General features: G+C 33.5%; 2 protein-coding genes across 2 annotated transcripts; one reads left to right on the top strand and one right to left on the bottom strand.

The window, feature by feature from the left end:
* The first annotated feature begins 5954 nt into the window (after positions 1–5954).
* LOC112034661 (uncharacterized) lies at positions 5955–9065 on the top strand. The gene is made up of 3 exons (XM_024067479.2): positions 5955–6228; positions 7854–8109; positions 8819–9065. The coding sequence occupies exons 1-2, from the start codon at positions 6150–6152 to the stop codon at positions 8093–8095; spliced, it is 321 nt and encodes a 106-aa protein (XP_023923247.1). The 5' UTR covers positions 5955–6149; the 3' UTR covers positions 8096–8109; positions 8819–9065.
* A 5236-nt stretch (positions 9066–14301) lies between these two features.
* Positions 14302–20907, bottom strand: LOC112034656 (KH domain-containing protein At1g09660/At1g09670). Its single transcript, XM_024067472.2, has 8 exons — positions 20700–20907; positions 20162–20277; positions 19099–19184; positions 18572–18711; positions 16930–17064; positions 16732–16848; positions 14954–15097; positions 14302–14874 (listed from the first exon to the last, which is right to left on the bottom strand). Exons 2-8 carry the CDS (start codon positions 20260–20262, stop codon positions 14716–14718), a joined length of 882 nt encoding a protein of 293 aa, XP_023923240.1. The 5' UTR covers positions 20263–20277; positions 20700–20907; the 3' UTR covers positions 14302–14715.
* Between the last annotated feature and the right edge of the window lie 540 nt (positions 20908–21447).

Raw genomic sequence — 21447 nt, 5'->3', positions numbered from 1 at the left:
TTGGAAGTATAAGCAATTTGAGTTAAGTAGCTTATAGTTTACGGAGCGTCTTTTGGTTAGGGTCACAAGGTTTCAAAATTACTTTTTATATTACCATTTACCTTTTCACAAAGTCCTTAAATGCTCGTAAGAGTTCAATAAAGGCATGTTTAGTAGACTATAATAGGCTTTGTAATGTAATAGTTATTCCTATGGTTTAGTTATTCTTTAATTTGGTTATGTTTTTATTATAAGGAATCGTCATTCCTTATGAATAGCTATTCTTCAAAATGAGGAATAAATATTCCCCTTTAAAATATTGTATTAGCTATTCTTTAGTAAGTACAATAATTTCAAAACTTAATATATTTCCAAATAAACAAACTTTTCATATAAATCTAACAATTATAAAAATAAAAAATCATAAAAAATAACACATATCTTTCTTAAATTTAAAAATAACAATTTTTAAGGAGATATAATTGTATGAGTAAGATATTTCTTAAAATAAATGTTAAGTTTCATTCTAATGTTATTACTCACAACCAAACTAATGAATATATTTAGTTATTACATAACAACACATTTTATTATTAGTAATAAAAATTACAATTCTTATCATAATCCTCATTCAGTATACTAAATGCACCCTAAGTTTCAAATGAACAATAAAAGATAGATTAACCAATAATAAAAATAAATTAAATCAAAGAACTCTTTTTTGAAGGTTTTAAAATAACATAATTGTTTACAAGGTGTGATAAACAAGCCATATATGAGTATATGGAGTCAAATCATCCTATTATTCAATTATGAAAAGACAGAATTTTGGTCAAACTTAGACCTTCAATACCTTATTTGGTTCTTAAGATGATTAGTTCCAATTTAATTTACCCACATGACTCAAAACTATTGGTTCAATAATTTTCCATGCGTTCTTACTAATATCACATTTATAAGAAATACATATGTGATAAATGTAATTAGTATGCTAGACTGCTAATTAACTCACTCTTGTCTTATCAAGATTCTCATAGCTCAACTGCTTGGCACCTCTTGGTATTTTCAACGTGATATATTTAAGGTTCAAATCCATCCTCCCCATTTTAACTATCAAATTTAAAAAATAAAACTCACTCTTGCTTATCCAATCGTAACTAATTATTGACTAACTTTCCTAATCTAATTGAGCCCTTCCCATCTCATCAATTTAAGTTATTTGGGTTGGTAACATTCATATATAATAAATTGGCAGATGTATCATTTTAAAAAAAATATTTATTTCTTGTCCATGAAATAAAATAGTTAAAACTAACTTCTTCCTAGAACTAAACTTCAGTTCTACTATTCTTTCTCATGCACTAGCAATGCTTATTGGCAAAATCCTATGGGGTGACTGATGTCGAAATGGAGGGAGTCCATGAATCCCTCTTGAAGGAAGGACTATCAACCAATCCACTCTTGCTGCCATTTGGACATGATATTGGAGAAGCAAGTGCTGATAGACACCCAAAAAAGACAGTTAAAAATAGATACCTTTGAAATAAAAACAATTTAATCTATATAAATTGATTTGTTCTTTAAAAAAAATGTCCAAATAAGTGTTCTCTAAGAATTTTGACTTGTTGGATGCATGAGCAATTTTAAGTTAAGTGGCTTATAGTTTATATAGCGTCTTTTAGCTTTTTCTTTTTTTGAGAAGTAGTGTCTTTTAGCTAGGATCGCAAAGTTTCATAACAATTTTATGTTAATGTTTTCCTTTTTAGTAAGGCCTTGTATAGTTGCATGCTCATCAGTGTGCAATGCTTGAAATGAACATTTAAGGATGGATGAATCAATAATAAAAATAAATTAAATCAAAGTAAAGTAAAGTAAATTAAATAAATTAAAATAGAAATCATTGACAATTCAATTGGTGGGGGTAATGACACCTTTGTGTTAATTACAGTTACAGGGTTGTTTCTTCCTTTATTGCTAGTGGGGATCTTAAATTTGCACTTCGCTACATCAGTGAGTAGAAAAACTATTGAAAAAACGGCAAATTTATTTTGTTCTGTTCATATTGGCTTTAGAGGCATTGATATGTGCATATTATTCGGCCATCAATTTTGAGTAAAGAAAAAACAAAGGAAGCGTCTTATGTAATCCTTCGGGGCATACAGTCCCTCTCCTTTGATCTTCCTCTTAAGTCTTAAAACTATTCAAGCCATACCTTCTTCTCCAAGAATCTTATTCTTTCTCTGGCTGTGTAGTTATAATAGTGTTCTAACGTGTGAAGTTTTATGTTCAAGGGTTTTTAGTCTTGATACTATATGACCCATTGGCAATAATAACATAGAATCTCTGTCCACATCTTGCATGAATGCCCCTTTGCCAAGTATTTTTTGCAGGAAATTGGGTACACCTCTGAATTGTTAGAGTTCTTTCACATTACCACTTGTTGAATGGATCCATTCCAACTCTTTGTCAACAAGTCCAGCAACAATGGGTTTTCCTTTGAACATTTTATTTCCCATGGGTCTGTGGCAACTTTGGTTGCACTGGAATGCATATGTTTATCGCAGTGATGTTGAAGATTCAAATGCTCATCAGCAATGCATTAAAAAAGGATCATAATTTTTTGATGTTGCCTTTAACCAAAAAATCAATGCTGCGAACACAAGGACCCATATAATTTTGTGTAAAATTATATTTAATTCTTTAGCTTCTAAATTTGATTGTATTGGTTTTGAATGGCTACTTGCCATGGATCCTAAAATTTGGGTTTTTTTTTTAATTGGGAATTAGTGACTTGAAATAAAAATTTAACCCTTTAATTTCTTTTCCTTATCACGTTTAGTCATGAAATTTTTGGTGAAGCATTTCTAGTGAAGCTGACTTCTAGATGCACTAATTGATAAGAAATTGTTCGTGGTTATCCTTATCCACATTAAAATATTAGGTTCATCCAAAAACGCTTATGATAACCACAATAAGGATATAGTGACCCTCAATGTAAATAGATTGTTGCCATGGCCTGAGACTGTAATCCAAGTCAAAAATACTCAACACAATATGGAAAAGAAAATTTCTTTCAAATTGTGATGATACTTTTATATTGAGGCCAATGGACAAAATCAACTAGATTAAGTTAAAACGTATGACTTTTGAATGAAGAAAAAGTGTTGATTCAATTCTTAAGTAAAGCAGCCAGATTGATTTTTTTTTTTTTTTTTTTTTAAGTATGGTCCCTTTATTGTAGTTACAAATTTCCAAGAGTTGAAAATTGCAACATACTAATTAATAAGTAAATTTTTAACAAAAGCCATCTAAATTTGAAATGGTTCAATTGGCAATTGCATGAATACGTGAAGAGTTGCTACCCAGATGTCACAATACAATATAATCATCAATATTAAAAGTACGTATGAATGAGAATATTGTTCAAAAAGGGTGATATTATGACCACCTATAAAAAGTTTTCATAATTTCATGAATAAGGAATAGAATTAGGCTCATATAAATAATTTCTTGTGACATATTCAACTTTTTTTTAGAATGACATTGGTTGAATTTCTAATATAATATGAAACACAAAAATAAGATCCATGTTGGTTCTTCCTATTTTAGAAACTATGAAAGTGCGAAGCAGTAAGCGTAACACTTTTTGAACAAAATTTCTTCCCTTTTTTTTTCCATGACTTCATTTTCTACAAAAGCGCAAAGGACACAAGAAGTAACCTTAATACTTTTTGGACAAATTTCCTCCTTCTTTTTTTAAGTCCAAATTGGTATTTGTAATTTTTACGCTATTGATACCATAATCTAATTCCAAAAAAAAAGGGTTGTTTCATTCCAAATTGCAAAAACCCTAAAGTTTTTTTTTTATTAAAATTATCCCATGAAACCTTGAGAGCCAAGGTCTGTCCCAAAGGCCCAATGGGCAATAATATTATTAAGCCCAAAAATGGATTTTTTTTTTCTTTCTTTTATTTGGTAAACGAGAAATATATTAAGAGCCCCTAACCAGGGAAAGAAGCCGGAGGACAAAACTTCTCATAATACATACTAATACTATCATAAAACACAAAAATCGAGATGTCCACAAGCGGACTATCAAAAATTACAAAATCAAGTTGGTTGAAAGGCCCTTTCCTAGCTAGTGCATCGGCGCACTTATTGGCTTCGCGGTAACAGTGAGTCGGCTAAACCTGAGGGATGCGACTAGCGAGCGTCCTGCAATCCACAATAAGGGAAGAAAGGTTAAGATTAGATATGTTGCCATTATTAATCCAGTCAACCACAACCTTAGCATCTATTTCAATCTCCACAGCAGGTATGTTAAGAGATAGGCACAAAGCTAAGCCATCCCTCTAAGGGCCCAAAGTTCAGCCTCCACGCTAGTAGCCACTCCAATATTGCGGGTGAATCCCTTAACCCAGCCTCCATGAGCATCTCGGATCAACCCTCCTCCTCCAGCTCTGCCCGGGTTGGGCCTTGACCAGCACACCCTCTTAACCTCCTTAGTCACCGCTCTACCTTGTTTCCCAGCACAGAACATGTACTCAGTAGCGGCATGGACAATAAAGGTCCTGTTACGGTCAGACCACACTGCGAGAGCCCCTCCTACATGTAGGAGAGTTACCGGAGAGCTGAGGGATGCTCACGACCCCATGTCTATCTAGGAAGACACAGAAAACCTCTAGCTTTCGGAAGGAGTTACCAGCCTTAGGCTAGTCACACCACGACTTGGTTATCGTCGGGCGGGGTAAGAGCATGGAGGTTAACCCATAGGCTAACACTCGACATAACACATTACATGGATTTTGTTTTTCATAAACATTGAATGACATTTGACACTCCATGATACACAAGTTTTTGTCCTAGTAGCATAAATTGTTAACGTTAGGCATTTTTAACCAAACTTTGTCGTTTATTGTATATCAATAATATAGGTTTTATCAATCAGATATATATATATATAGGTTATATCAAATATAATAATAATAATATAGAGGTATACCGTATACTTGGTTCAGATTTAGGTGGGTTGAAGGAAAAAAATTCACAAATCTACCACTAGCAGGTTAGAAAAATTCTAAACCACTGTCAACCCACCAAATTACAAATGTCAGATTAGTAGAAAATTTGGGCGGTTTCAACTCTGTGGTTGAGCAAGTTAAGTCAAGTTAGCTTTAGTTATGTATTGTATACTAAACTTCAAATGTTATTTTATCATTTAAAAATAAATTTAAAAAAAAATTACTTCCTCTAAGATGGGGTTTGGATATACATTGCGTTTACTGCATTTTGGTCTTCCTGCATTTTCCCTCCCTTTTTTTTTCTCTGCTACATCATGCGTTTTAGGGGACAAATGGCTACTGTTCATGAACAGTAGCCATATATTTCTAACTTTCAGCCACTTTTCATCAATTTGTGGATTTCGTGCACTGTTCACAGGACTAACAAAATTCACTTTTCAGCAATATTTTCATTAAAAATGAGTCTCACGATATTATTCATACATTTAAAAATTATTTTGCTACAGTGTTTTCAGTTTCAGCAAAATAAGTTCTATCCAAACGAACCTTAAATCCTATAAATTATTGAAAAATTTACAACAAAAATATAAACTACTAAAAAAAAATCATAGGAAGTGTCCACTTTCTCATTAATTAAAGTACACACACTTTATTATATGAGTATTTTCTAACTTTTCTCCACACAAAAAAAAAAAAAAAAAAAAAAGCCAACTCGTGTCACTATACATGCTTACAAATATGTTGGAAAAGTATCAAATTGTTAGTCTATATATATAAAAAAGAGTTGGGTCAAGTCTTGACCGTTTAAAAAAACTTAGTCCATTATCCAACCCAATCGATACTTTAATAGTTTTTAAAAAAAATTTGTTGAGAGAAGATACTTTAATAGTTGAATTGGTCCAATTCTCTTGAAAATAAATACCATATTCTTGTTCTATCCACCCAAAAAAAAAAAAAAATCCATATTCTTGTGAGTGGTTCTAAGCGGAATGAAACGTGAGTTTTAAGAAGACAAGTGCCAAGTGGGACAAAAACAGACATACTTTTGAAAAACATGGGTCCAAATTCCAATTATTTCATTTAAAACCAACAAACGGTAGCGTAGAGTTGCTGAGAAAATAACAGCGATCTCTTCACACGCTCACAGAGATGAATAAAGTTTCGAAACGCAGCAGATCGCTGCGTTTCTTTCTATTCTTGGCTTCGTTTTTTCTACAATTCCTTTCAGGTTCGTCTCTCAGATCTCTACTTTTTCATTCGTTATATAATTTGAGTTTGAAATTTTACAATAATTTATGCTAGGTTTGTAGATGAATGCTGTTTTGAATTTCCTGTTTGCTTAGCTAATTTACGTTTGGTTGCCGAGAAAACTATTGTATGCGTTAAAAGTAAAACTGGGTGTTAAAAAGATTTCTGTTTGGCTGCTTAGAGAACTGGGTCTTGGACAAAAAAAGTAGATTTGTATGTAACTTTGTTTTTTTGGCTGAAATTTGGTGTTGGTTCGATTTTTGTGGCTTGAATTTAAAAAAGTTTCAATTTTTAGCCTAGAAATATCTAAAAGAATTCAATTTTGTAGTTCCGTCTATTTTTCATTCTAACAATTAATGCTACAAACACAATAAATTTGTCCACTTGTTGTCGCGTTAGATTGTGATTAGTACAACATTACTTTCACTGGAACCGCCACTGACATCACTTTTATTGAAAGCCAGTCACAACATGCCACCTGAATAGTTGTGAAAGAAGTTGGGAAATTTGTTGTGTATCTAGACTCCATTGTTTTCCATTAAGTTATTTCTAGGCTGCATAAGCCTTTTAGTGTGTCACGTCGGCACTCTGTTTTTTGATGGGATGAAATTGATACCTAATAAGTTTTTTTAAGACAAAATTGTAACTTTTTTGAGTTTGAGAGACGAAAAAGGTACTTGAACCACATTTTAGGGTGGAAAATTGTAGTAAGTCTTTTCTTTTATGTTGCTTTTATCAAATAATGGATACCCTCTATTTGTGTCTGTTCTTGGTGTTATATATCTTGTTCGTAGTTAGTCCAAGCCTGAAGAAAGGAGGAGGGTTGCAATACGTTGACGGCCAGTATAAAAATTTAGTCACTTTATTATGAATTATTCTTAGTAAAGTTTGAGTACTTTTTAAATTTTATTAATTTTCACTGATTTCAAATGCATTTTAAATAAAAAGGTTTTTTAAAGCAGAAACAAGGATGGGATGGCCCATGTGGGTCTATACTGCCTTTGTGTCATCCAAAATAGCTGAATTTGGAACTTTTACTATTGAAAGAGTTATAAAGGCTTCCTTTTGTTTAAATTCTTTGTGAGAGTTAAAGCTCAATGCACTTATTGGTGGTCATAGAAGCAAGATATGGGCACTGTGTTTTCGGTTAATGTTTTAAAGGTTGGAAAGAACTATGGTCTTAGAACAAAATTTGCTTGTTTAGGAATATGAGCTAATTGGTGACCTATGGCTATATTTACCAACTCTATTTTAAGATTTAGCTTTATTTTTTTATTAGTAATTACATACACACATGGTGGATCTTAAGCCCACATCATCACTTTCTGCCTTGCTCTTTTAGGGGGGAGGATTTGCCATTTGAGCTAGTGCTTATTGGATCTAGTTCAAGCATTATCTTTGCCTCCTAAATTATGTAACCTGAGCAAAATCAGTGAATGCATCCCCTTATTTACATCTAGGAAAATGATAAAGATAATAACAATAATAAATATAATATTGGATTTACATGGTTTTTGCTAGTTTTTTAATAAGTGATGAGCTAACAAAGCTGAAAATCTATATCTTTTGCAATTGCTTAGATTTTTTTTAATTGCATTTTTTCAGGCTTTTCTGATGACTTGTCGAATACCAAGAATGGCACAAAGGCTGAGACTCATGCTACTTCCAGTAGTAGCACTGGATCTACAGTCCTCATCATATTCCTTGTACTCTTGGTCCTTGTGGTAATCTCTTTCTTCCTTTTCAAGGTGTGGCAAAGGAAGAAGAGAGAAGAGCAGTATGCTCGTCTTTTGAAGTTGTTTGAAGAGGATGATGAGCTTGAAGTTGAACTTGGTCTTCGGGATTGACCCTTATACCTGAGGTACATCTTCCATGTATATATTTTTGTTCTGTTTCTATAAGACTTTCCTGGTCCATTTTCTTATTCATTCAAGAGAAATGCTTAATATATACATATATTGTAATTAGAGGCCACTGGAGTGGCACACTTCTTATACATTTTTCATGTTAATTTATCAGTAGTGGAATTTTCCTCCTCTCCCCACTGTACACGTTGAAGCTTCATGATTAATGAGACTCATCCTCTCTCTGTATTATATATGTACTTTATTACTCTTTGATCTTCAATTCTGACGAATCTTTTGCATTATGAGCTGAGCAATTGATAAAAATTCCTATTTTTTCTACTTGTTTAGATATAAAATTATATTATATCTTATATATTATATTGGGTATATGCTTATATATTTATTTGTTCTTCCCATGTTCCAACATAGTGGAATTGAATATTAAGTCAGAGAAAGATGTAATTGAGTTAAAATTATCATCGTTGCTGTGGGCCTCTGCTGGAGTTGGTTGTTTCTTTCATAAGCTTGTGCTGCTGAAATTTGTTGTCCTTATTTTCAGCTATACTATAAGTTGCTAACTTGCTATATATGTTCTTTACGATCTTTTTCCTATAATTTCTGATTTTCAAATATATGTAATTGCTTTTTATAGTCTCTGGTCTTCCATTGATCATCTTAATAATTGTTGAAGTAATCATTTGTTTTTTTTTTTTTTTTTGGCAGGCTTTGTGGCTTTTATCATCTGTAAAAGTTTCCTTTAATAGCCAGGTTTGGGATGTGATGTCCTCATATAAGGTGAGAGAATCTTATGTCGTAATTGTAATATTTGGAATGATATTCAAAGTGGAAATTTTTACTTGGACAAGGCTTCTGTCTGTGTGTTAGATAAGAGGGAGTGATACACTTTTTGTACGAAATTCTTCGAGGTCTTAATCAAAAGGTTCTGAAAATGACCTCAAATTCCAATTTACATATTTGATTGACTTTATTTTTTATCCATCAACATGGTCTAATGCTTGTATGAAAAAGAGCCACTTTTATATGCTTTAAAGTAGTTTTATGCTTTCTGGTGGCTGATGTGAGTAAGATGATATGAAACTTGGGACACAATCTTGTTCCATCATTCTGCACAATATAGTTCCTACTTTCCATGGTAGATGGTGAGTGTCTGTGTGTCTATGCCTCAAACTGAAAATAAAGAGAAAACCTAATATATATATATATATATATATATTCAGAGCAATATAGTTTGGTCTTATTTGATTAATGATGAACACAAATCTTGTTCCATCATTCTGCGCTATATAGTTCCTACTTTCCATGATAGATGGTGAGTGTCTGTGTGTCCATGCCTCCAGCTGAAAATAAATAGAAAACCTAATCTATATTCAGAGCAATATAGTGTGGTCTGATTTGATTAATGATCAATGGCTGCATGTGTGGGATTATTCACCACCACCCACCCCCCCCCCCCCACCCTGCGCAGGGAAGAAAAAAAAAATAGTGCATTTAAAAAGTGAAATTTGTTGCTTTCAAGGCCATAGAGATATTATCCCGTACACTCAGTATTGTACACTTCTCTCTTGCATAAGGGTGGACTCTGCTAGACCACATATGTAGCCCTCCATTGTGTGAGAGGAGAGAATGGTAACTGGGTGAGTTGAATAATTTCAAAAGGGCCATATATGGTATTAGTGGATTGGTAAGTTGGAAGTTTTCATTGGCTTTTCAAACTGTATCTTCTTTTTCACAAATAGGCATTGCTCAAAAGCATTCAAAGATCTACAATTTGAAGTATAGATTATCCATGAATTCTAAAACAGAACAAGAGTGAGTACTTCCTAACACAATCATCAAATAATACAATGGTTGCAACACTGATTTTTTTATCTTGTGGATTGGCCATTTGAACTTCGATTATATTGTTGTTTGCCCAGAAATAAGAAAAGGAGGGTTAAACCACTGGTTTCTTCTATAAACTTTTTTAGTTCTTCCTCTTAATGTTTTACTATCATCAGTATTGTGCCTTGTTTGTTGTTTGCTCAGAAATAAGAAAAGGAGGATAAAACCACCAATTTCTTCTATAAACTTTTTTAGTTCTTCGTCTTAATAATTTTACTATCATCAGTATTGTGCCTTTTTTTTCCCTGGGAAAAGAAAGTATATTTGAGGGTAGTGTTTAGCACCGTGAGATTATTGTTGTCTCATGGTGTTGAAAGGTTGACTGTATTGTCAAGCATGGACATCATGCAAGGATTTTGCAATGCATGGAACGTGCATTGTGGATGCATATGGAAATTGAGTATTTCTCCCTTCATTAAAGCATGCAATTGTAGTCTGAGTTGAAACCAAATCCAGGTATCTTGGATTATGACCTGGGTACTTCCTACGTTATGTTTTGAGTGCTAGTTGGTGTGTTGCATTGTAATGAAGGCCTTGTATGTTAGCTGCATTTCTTAACAAATATTTGGGGCTGGCTTTAGCTTCCAAGGTCTAACATAAAAGCTCTAGACAGTTTCTTCGTAGACCCTAGAACTCTTCCTAATTGTTTAGGAAGCCTCGGAGGTCTTCACCACATTATGTATATTGATTGTCTCTAAGCCCACCCTTCAGGACTCTTGTTGCACTCATGAATTCATTAATTGTCTTTAGAGCGAGGGTATTGCCTGTAAAGTAATGTTGAAGGAAGGTTCCTAGGTGAGCTTAATCAAACCTAAATAAAATGACGTTACTTCGCAGGTTCCAACTTTAGTTGGTACATACTAGAAGGTATCTACTGCATTGGATATGTATGAGCCTTCTCCCAATATATGGATCCCAATCCTAACAAAACATGTGAGTCTCACACTTAGTGGGATCTACACACTGTGAGAGGGACATATCTGAGACATGAGATAATTATCGTTAATAACACAAGGCCTTGAACGGATATAAGCGTTCTCATAATGTGTGGATCCCTTATCCTCTCACAACATGAGTCTCACACGCTATGTGAGATCTACAAACTATAATAGGAGGGATACATATATCCGATGCATAAGATAATTATCATTAATAATACAAGAATTTGAATGGACATACGCTTTCTTAGAATGTGTGGATCTCATTTCTTTTCACGACATGTGGGTCTCACATGGTAGAATCTACATTCTTAAAAGATGCTATATATCTGATGCATTAAATAATTATCGTTAATAATACAAGATTGTTACTTGGCCGCGAATGAACAAAAAGAAAAAAGGTTGTTAATTCAATTAAAACAAATTATTGGCATCAATTTTTATTAAATTAATCACAAATCTGCACAATGCATGATTTTTTTTTTTTAAGTGAAAAATGAAAATAGTATATGAGACTTATAAGTGTTATTCCTAAACCCTTTTTAAAATGATGTGTTTATATTCTAACAAAGCATATTTGATACAATATATTAAATTTTATAAACTATGCTTTTCATATTTGTCATTTGCAAGTGTTTTAAATTTGGCAAAAATACAAAGTGCACTCTGTAAGTTTTGACAAAAATTCATTTCAGTCTTCTAATTTTAATTTCGCCCAATTGAGTCTTCTAAATTTTACATTTATTCAATTAAGGTCTCTCTATCAATTTCCATTAAATTTTTTTATTAAAAAAATCTAAAAAATATTTTTCAATAATAAATTGGATTTTTTTATTAAAAAAATTTGAAGAGAAAAACAAAAATTTGGACACTTAACTACAACATTTACCACTGCATACCCTTGGTGTGATGGTCACTCCACAATTATAAGTGCTCGTGGGGTGTTGGAGGTAAAGGCCGAAGTTCAAGTTTCTAGGAGGAAGTTTCACACACATATACACTTAAATTAGATTATAGTAAAATTTCTATCTTATAAAAAAAACTACAACATTTAATGAAATTTGAAGGAAAGACTTTAATTTAATGAACTTGAAACTTAGAGGACTCAATTGAATAAAAGCAAAGTTAATGACATGAATGAATTTTGGCCAAACTTAGAGGTTGCAACTTACATTTTTGCCTTTAAATTTTGTAATTTTTCTTTTCTTATTCATGGAAACATAATATAGTTTACATTCAATTATTATATAAGGTGAGATATCTTGTAAATAATGTAATGTATGGTTGAAATTTGTTTCTAATACTTCTTACAAACGGTTCATCTTCTATATGTCTTGAATAGCCTAAAGAGGAAGTAAATATAAGTAAATTCATCATTTATATTAGGGGGAAAAAAACTAAACTATAATAACATAAGAAAAATGTAATTTTATCAAGAACTTACCAACATTATGCTAAGAGTATGACATTATTATCAAAGAAACAGTTCCTCTTTTTACCCAAACCTATCCTCACAAGTCACAATACATCATCAAAGTTGGACCGAAGCGATTGAAATGAACTGATGTGTATCAAAATGGATTGAAGTAAATCGAAATGGATTTAAAGAATGGAATCAAGAACCTACCAACATTATGATGAAAATGTGATATAAGTGTTAGTGGAGTATCTCCTCTTTCTATGCAAACCTCTCTTCACAAAGCATTACTGAAATGGACCAAAATGAATCAACTAGACTGAAATGAACCAAATAGATCGATATCTATTTTAATTTTATCATTTCACAACTCACTCTACATTAATCCTTTTATTTATTTATTTATCTATTTATTTTTTTGGTAGAAAAGGATGTAGCATTAAAACTAAACAGAGAAAATAGGTTCAGGACACAGCCTATTTACATACAGCCCACAGCAGTCAACCTCAACAATAGAAATAATGTCCACAGGAGGACTAGAAAAGACAACAAAATCAATCTCCATGGACGATCCGAGCTTTGCCAATTGATCTGCACATCTATTCGCTTCTCTGTAGACATGCCTAAATCTTACTTGGGGGATTTAGGTAGCCAATTGTCTGCAATCCTCCATAAGAGAAGAAATAATAAAATTAGAGTCAGTCTGATTTGAGAAAGCATCTACCAAGGCTTTGGCATCCATCTCTACTATCAGTGCTTGAACCTAGGCTTGCACACAAAGGAAAAGCCCATCTCTGAGGGACCACAACTCAACAAGGAAACTATTCATTGGACCAATTTTTCTGGCATAACCAATCACCCAATTACCCTGGTCATCTCTAACCACACCTCCACCTCCAGCCAACCCGAGAGAATCAACTAATGAGCCATCCGTGTTGAGCTTCTTCTAGCAAGTACTGGGCTTTTCCCATCTAATGCTTTTCACAACCATTCTTCTACTCTGCTATGGTCAAGATCTTCAAGAGCTAGTTACTCTAATTCTTTTTTATTCAGGAAAATATCTATTTACTCTAATTCTTTTTAATTCAGGAAAATAAATGTTGTGTGCATACCATGATATGAGCCAGACATGTCAAAGCAAGAGGATTGGTTCTAAAACTATTCAAGTACTATGTTAATATCTCGTCCCCTCAACCAATAGGTTGGAATGTTGGATGCACACCAGTTCGTCTTGCCTGTACTTCAAAAACAGTTGAAAGAATGCAGGTAGTTGTATTATTTGTGAATTCACAGCCTGCTCTCCCTTTCAACCTATAATGCATTTGGTTCTGTGATATTTTACAAGTTCTTACAACCAATAATTGTTCAACCATACAATTATTGTTGTACAGCCGTTGGTTTTTAACATAATTTAGGTTGCACATGAAGTTAGTGGAATAGGGATGTTTTCTAACATGGCCTAGAAAGCATAAAGCAGCATGATTGATTGATTAAGTTAAAATGGTACTGATATTTCGGAATTTCCAATCCAATCCCACCCGCAATTACTCCATTGGCCCATAATTCAAGTAAGCATAAAATTTTTCATCACAGCATCAATATGGCCACACATGTCTTTTCTGTCAATTGTTGACAACAAGATTGCAAATACTAACAGCCATGTCCTGTGTCAAAGCCACAGCCGATCCTATTGGCATCATGATGTTTCGAGTAAATAGATCCCAGAAGATCAATGTATATATTAGTCACTGCTAATTTATAATAGAGATGGAGATAAGTGTTTAACGAGAGAAAAATGTACGTCTTCAGTTTCTTCAACAACCAACCCCAACAAATCATAAATTCACCTCCTCCATGGTAGAGGCAATCTATCATAATCTTGCAAAGAGGCCATACACGTAAGGCACTAAAAATTGATTTCACAATACAATAGTGGAACACTTTACAAATTCAAGAAGAGCATGCATATATCAGCATAGGCATGTTATACAATAGATGTTTTAATAATGTCAAAGTACATTTGAGTTTTATGACCCAGCAGCTGGCAGAATACAGATAAATTGAATAGGGGTGGTTATTAAGGTATTAAACTAATGAAATAAAGTCTTCAACGTTCAAAATTAATAATACATGAAAGAATAGTAAGTCACAATAGATGTGAGCGCATATCTCAAAAATGAATGAAGCGGTTAATCCATCGGTGATGCCAAAACAATCCGAGCCCAAAATTACCTCAGGTGTAGAAGTAACCGGTTGTAAACACAGCATCCCAAGGTTCTTGTAAACATGCCATCAGGTCATCAACAATTGCTTGCTAGCAATTCAGCAGATTAAGCAATGCCACATTGTCAACATTTTAGAGGTTATCTTCCAGTCTTTGCTCTTTTCATCCCTGTACTGTTGAAAGGCGACATGCTTGGGCTCATACTAGGGCTCATACTTGGGCTTTCTTCCCTTAGGGTACCATTCAGCATAGCCAGTTCCCTCAGTTGTTGCTTCTTATAATGATCCAATGATTCATCCTACACAGAGAGATAGGTTATAACACGTGCCATGAAAAATGGGCAAGGGTGAAAACAATACATTTGTTCCAGTTCATACCACAGGCTTCAAAAGGTTTTCTAATATTGTCATTGCATAATCCAAGCGTGCATTTATAACATCCTCTGGAAATTCAGCCTCCACCAACACATGCAGCGGCTCATTAAGGTGCTCATATCCAGGTTTATCTTTCAGTTTCTCTTCCTACAGAAAAAACATAGGTCCTCAAGAGAATGAGAAGAAAGTATAGGACTTGAACCCAGTGGGCATCACAGGAAATGCAAATCATTACCATAAACCTTGACCATCAGAACATATCCTATTTCATTTAACAAAAGTTTTCAAACACACATCAACTTCCTCATTAAGAAAATCAACTTCATTGTCATTCAAAAGTGATATCGCAAGCAATAATAAAAATACTTTTAAACGCAAGTCCAACTCAAACTGTCATAACTTATATAGCTTAACAAAGCAGTAGATGCAATATAAATTATGCATCTCAAAAAATCAGGGCATTCACAAATTATTGAAATAAATACAAATAAATGAGAAAGCACTTTAATAATAATAACTATACAATGTCCATAAAGGCATTCACAAATGATTGAAATAAATACTCATATAAATGAGAAAGCACTTTAATAATAATAACTATACAATGTCCATAAGAGTATTTTAAAATGTGATGATGTATTTGACTAAATTATCATTCCAATGGAAAGCAACATTTTCCATTCTGTATTACTCGGACAGACGCAACTAAATTATCATTCCAATGGAAAGCAACATTTTTCATTCCTCTTTTACAGACCACTACACCCATTCTAGTTCTTTTTCCCCCATAAAAGTGGGCCAGATATGACTTATCATTCAACTTGAAGATTGGCACTTAATTATTAGAAAAGAAAGGATGTTTAGAACTGTATATTCAACATTCAATATTCACACCTGCAGGTAATAATATCTCTTCAACCATCCCCCATTCCTCATCTCCGCCCCCTCTCAAAAAAATATTCACTGTCAGTGGGATTCTTGCTATCCTGGTCTTACCCTGACAGGACGTTAAGGAAGGTGGATGGATGGTGCTAGTCTATATCGATGTTCATAAGTTTATTATTAACCTCAATTGACAGCCCCTGTCAAATAAAGTTCAATCCCAGACATCATATATAGGTTACTCATCTAGAATTCATTTCATGCTTCAGCACACTCAGGTTATATGCTTAAATTAATGATTAAGTTACACCACAAGCATCATTGGTGTTTAACCACTTGAAAAATCCAATCCCAACCCCACCAAAAAAAAAAAAAAAAGAAAAAGAAAAAAGAGGAACAAAAATAATGAACCCAAAAGATCTAATATTGCAAAACTCAAATCAAAATACATAGATTGGTGCCCATTTAGTGATTATAGCTCCCACATTTGGGGAAATTTGATAACATTGGAAGCTTTGATATAGATATGCAAAGGGAGTAGGACTAGATAAATGTGGAGACAAGTTATCCATGCATCACCTACAATTTAACAAGTCCTTATTTAGAAGATATGAAAAAGAGGAAAATTGGTCTAAAATGACGATCTACATGTTAATGAATCACAACAATAAGCCATTACCAACAATTTAAACAGAGAACAACACTCAAACATAAAGCTACATGAAATCTATAAGGATGCAAAGAGGAGTTTAGACTAACAAAATTCCAAATTACTGCGTCAACTATTCAACACTTGTACTTAATTTCATTGTGACTAAATGAGTAAATTACTTAAACAAACTATGTAGTGAGAGGGTAAAAATAAATGTAAGGGGAAAGAAGGAAAACATTCATGATACCTTTACAGCATCCTTAACAGAGCCACGGCCTCTTATGTACACCCTACATTCTGTCATGGCTTCAACCCTTTTCAGTGAGTTCCCACGTGGTCCCAGAATTCGGCCAACAAAATTATACTGCCAAGCTTTATTTTAGGAACTACTATGTACTGAAAAGGAAAAGGTCAAAATTAACTCCACAGGGACACATTAACTTACACTTGGATATTTGTCCACAGGAACATCAAGTCTAATAACTCTCTTTACAACAGGAGTAGTTGGAATTCCTTGCACCCCAGGCCAACCCATCGAAGGAGTTTGTAACGGAGTCATTCTTTGAATATGTCCATTTTCCTGCAGGAGCAAAATTATCAACAAAAGTTCAAATAATTTCAATATCAAATCACAATCTTATATCCCAAACTCTCTTTCTACCATGTTTCAAGAGAGCCCAGCCAGTTGAATCTCCATAATAATAATAATAACAAGAAAGAGTGTCTTGTTCATCTGAGGATCAAAATTTTCAAATAATTAGTATTTTCCCCCATTCTTCTCTCTTCATATATTATATAATGGAAATGATACTCTCAATCCACAGCCAAAGGTTCGGTTGTCAATTATAGTCCATTTTTATTGTGGCATGTAAATGCCAAAGTCTTACAGAAAGAATAATAATACATTCAGTTTTGCCAACAAAACATTCTGGGCAGATCATTTGACTGTAGCAAACAATCTGCTCAAGCTAACTTACCGAATGTCTTGCTATATGTATAAGATTTTTCCTATCCTTACTTCATGATTATGAACTCCAGAAAGTTGTGGAGACCACCTGAGGCTGGTTGGTAGAATCATGTACCTTACTATCTAACGCAAACAAACATGCAGTATTCCATTTTCTATAGCGCAATTGGTATAAAATAAAATGATATAACATCAGACTTGGAAAATGTAGCAATAGACACTATAAATTAAAAATATTATAAAGAAGCGGATAAGAGAAGGTGAGAAGGACCCCAAAAGAAGTATGAGGTGACCAGAGTAAAACAAAGATGCCATGAGAAGGCACCCACCATATGTAAATTATACCACTACCACCACAGAAGGGTACCTTGGCACTCCACACCACATTTAGCTTCCTGCATCTTCACTAGAGTGCATGGAATGTGACAAAAACATAGAACAAACAATAGATAAAGTGGAGTGCCTAACATCCAACCACAAATTGAGCAGGTTTATTTAACATCTTGTAAACTAAGATTAGTCATTGTTGCACAAAGCAGAGAGTCTTGAAAGAAAATAAAATGCAACTATACAAACAAAATGGACTATGATTGACAAGAAAACATGAAGTAGAGTTAGATGGCCAATTGTTTGGCAAAACTCAGGTTCTATGCCTACAAAAGTCATTGTTAAATTATTATTTTCAAGACAGATGACAATGAACCTAACCCACCACATTTGTAATGCAGCCCTATGAAGCCCCTAAATTTGATCCACTAACAAATGAAAACTAAATAAATGAATTACAACATAGTTACAAGTTGTAAGCATACAAAGATAATGTGCTATGACTGGCTAGAAAACATGGACCTAAGGCTTAAGGACAAAAACTAACTTGTTAGTGAACTCAAGTACTTAAAGCTAAGGCTTCACTAACTAAAATTAAGTTGAGAAGGAGCTTTAAGCCTCTGACATACAGGGACTTGATCTCAAATTATTGTATGCTTGTGTGTATTATTGTATGATATCGATAGGCAGCCCTAAATGCTCAGGTGATGCTTAAACCATGAATGGCACATCAGCTAAACATAAAATTTTCAAACAAAGATGAACATCCATCAAAGGCTTAAACTAGATTTACCTCCATTTGCATCGCAGGCCATCCCTCCAAATCCATTGCTCTACCATTAGGGGGTTGACCGAATGACCTAAGTGGGCTCTCATGCTCAAGTCTTTCATGATCCACAAAACTTTGATTGAAGCCTGAAACCCGTCTGATTTCTGCAGTTGGATGAAAGAACAAATCAAGTTAAGTAGCAAAGCAAAATACCCAGAACTATGGTCTACATACAGCCAAAATAAATTTTAAAGCTAATCAACTTCCAATCCAACCAACATTGCTATCATAGTTTTAAGTACAAGACGATTTGATATGCAGTACATCTTTTGGTGGGCACAGTACATTGTCAGCATTGCCTAAGCATCATACTTTGTCTTATAATCTGTTTCAAAGACTATCTCACTCAGCACATTGCTAAGATAAATTTTTCTTGGCATTAGAACATAGAAGGTACAGGAAATCATAACTTGGTATCAACCAGGCATGCAAACAAACAACAGAAAAATGCAGCACACATTGCAGCAATGGTAGGTTGCGGATTCACTAACCTTGATTTAAAAGCCTGCTGCACATGGGAAGAACTTGCATAAACGGTCCCAACTTTTGCTTCTCTGCCAGCAATTCAGCCATGTATCTGCCATCATCATAGCAGTGGAATCACGTATTACATCCTATCATACCCCATAAAGTAAAAGCCTAACTATTGATCCAACAGTAGATAGCAATCTTCTAAAGAGAGTTATTAGATCTTTAGCCACACATACACCCAAAAAAAAAAAAGAGTTTCCTTTTTGTTAAAACTTTAGAAAAGAGAACATGGCCCCAAAAGTTTTTATTTTCAGTTGCTCAATTTCTTGGGAAGCAAACAGGCACTAAATGAAAGGGGGGAAAACAGAACCAGGAAAGCAGCAGTATAGAGAGCAAGTCACCAACTATGGTCATGAAATAACAAGAAGCAGTTTCACTCTAAAATTTTAAAATCTGCTAGATGCATAATCCTTTTCTTTCTGTTTTCCTTTTGCCTCCTTTTTTGGCTAGGTTACCGATTAGATGTTCAATGGGTCAGCCTGAGAAACATGTCTGACATCCAGCCCTCCAGTGCCAGGCAACAAGGCTTTTCCACCGAAGTTATGCGCCATTTTTCTTTGGAACGTGTATCTTCAACAGTTAGTTTATCGTTTATGAATAAATAAATCATTGGAAATTGGCACCACATATCAGTATAAAAACGGTCATAAAGAAAAGATTCAAAATTTATTTTATTCTCAACTAAAAGTTCGTTAAATGAACACTAAAATACAGAAATACAATTGAGCTAATTCATAAACCAAAAACAATAAATTGAGCATAGAGGGACAATTTCAAAGAGAAGATTGAAAATTATATTTACAGACAAGCTTCCAAACGTGTCTACCACCTCATTGGGGGGAAATTACATAAATAAAAATCAACAAAATTATGGAATTAGAAAACTAAAAACTACTTATTTGAAAGCACTAATTTTTACATTTTTCAATGAAAGCCCATCAAAAAAAGACAACAAAAATAACAAAATCAATATGAATAATAGAAAAAGCATAAATTTTTGAAGTGTTGAGCACTTGAACCAACCTTTCTCGATCTGTAGGGATAGAAGCAGACCTAATAGGAGAAGCAGGTACCCCAGGAGGAGGGTACTGGAAGTAACTTCCAGGTGGGATTCTCTCTCCCATCACAGAAAGACTATACTGCACAAGTCAATGTCAATCAACAAAACCCAGTTAGTCAAACACCCAAAACCGCAAATTACACAAACAAAATCCCAAAATCACTAAACGAAAGAAACCCAATATAAACAACAAAACCCAGTAACAAAAAAAAAAAAACACCCAATAAACCAACATACAAGCAAAAACCCAATTACATACACACAAAAAAGAACCCAATGAAAGGTAGAGAAAACAGAAAACCAATATATACACGAAACCCAGTAAGGAAAATCAAAAAAAGCACCCAATAAACCAACATAAAAACAAAAACCCAATTCAAGATGCACAAAACCCAGCAAGGAAAACACACAACACAAACAAAATAGATACATCATACACACAACCGATACAGTTAATCAAACACATAAAGAAAAACATGAAAAATAGAGAAAGGGCTTAACTGGATGGTGAAGCAGAGATAGATGGAGAGGTGGGTGAGAGAGGGGCAGAGAGATTCAAGTCTTGTTCTTTCTGCCCCTTCTTATGATAGTGGGAGTGAATAGAAGTGGGGAGACAAAAGCCCTACTAAATGAGGAGTCCTATGGATCCTTTGCTTTGCTGTACATATACTCAACCTATTTCGCTCTCCATTGAATCTTTTACCCACCAGATTTTTTTTTTTTCTTTTCTTTTCTCCCAAAATCTGAATTATACCATTTGGGTGAGTTGTTAATGTTATTTTGTTATTCACAAAATGATATTTATACATAATTTTTTTTTTTTTTGCCGGTTTATATATAATTTAGATTTATAGCGTCCGCTCTATCGTAATTAATTTTTTAGTATAGTCAGTTCGTAACAAAAAAAATTTAGTATTGTAACAAAATATATTGATTTTTTTTTTTTTATGTTGAGGAATTTGAATCCAAAATTTTATAAGTTAACTTTTTTTTTTGATACATACAATAGGATTTTAACCTATGGGGTATAATTTATGATAAATTTTTTTTTATTATCAAGTTAAGACACTAATTGATTTTTTGTGTACATGAATCTCAAACTTAAATCTTTTATTTTATTTAGTTCTATATATAATAATAGGAAAATGGGATTCAAACTTTAATTCTCTTAATAACGAGAAGTATAATATGTCAATGAGTTACGAAAATCATGACAATTGAGATCATTTATTTGACAACAAAAAACTTA

Source organism: Quercus suber, unplaced genomic scaffold (genome assembly GCF_002906115.3).
Source record: "Quercus suber isolate HL8 unplaced genomic scaffold, Cork oak 2.0 scaffold_69, whole genome shotgun sequence".
Lineage (NCBI taxonomy): Eukaryota > Viridiplantae > Streptophyta > Magnoliopsida > Fagales > Fagaceae > Quercus > Quercus suber.
Note: the sequence above shows the minus strand (reverse complement) of the source record. Positions and strands in the feature narration are given on the sequence as shown.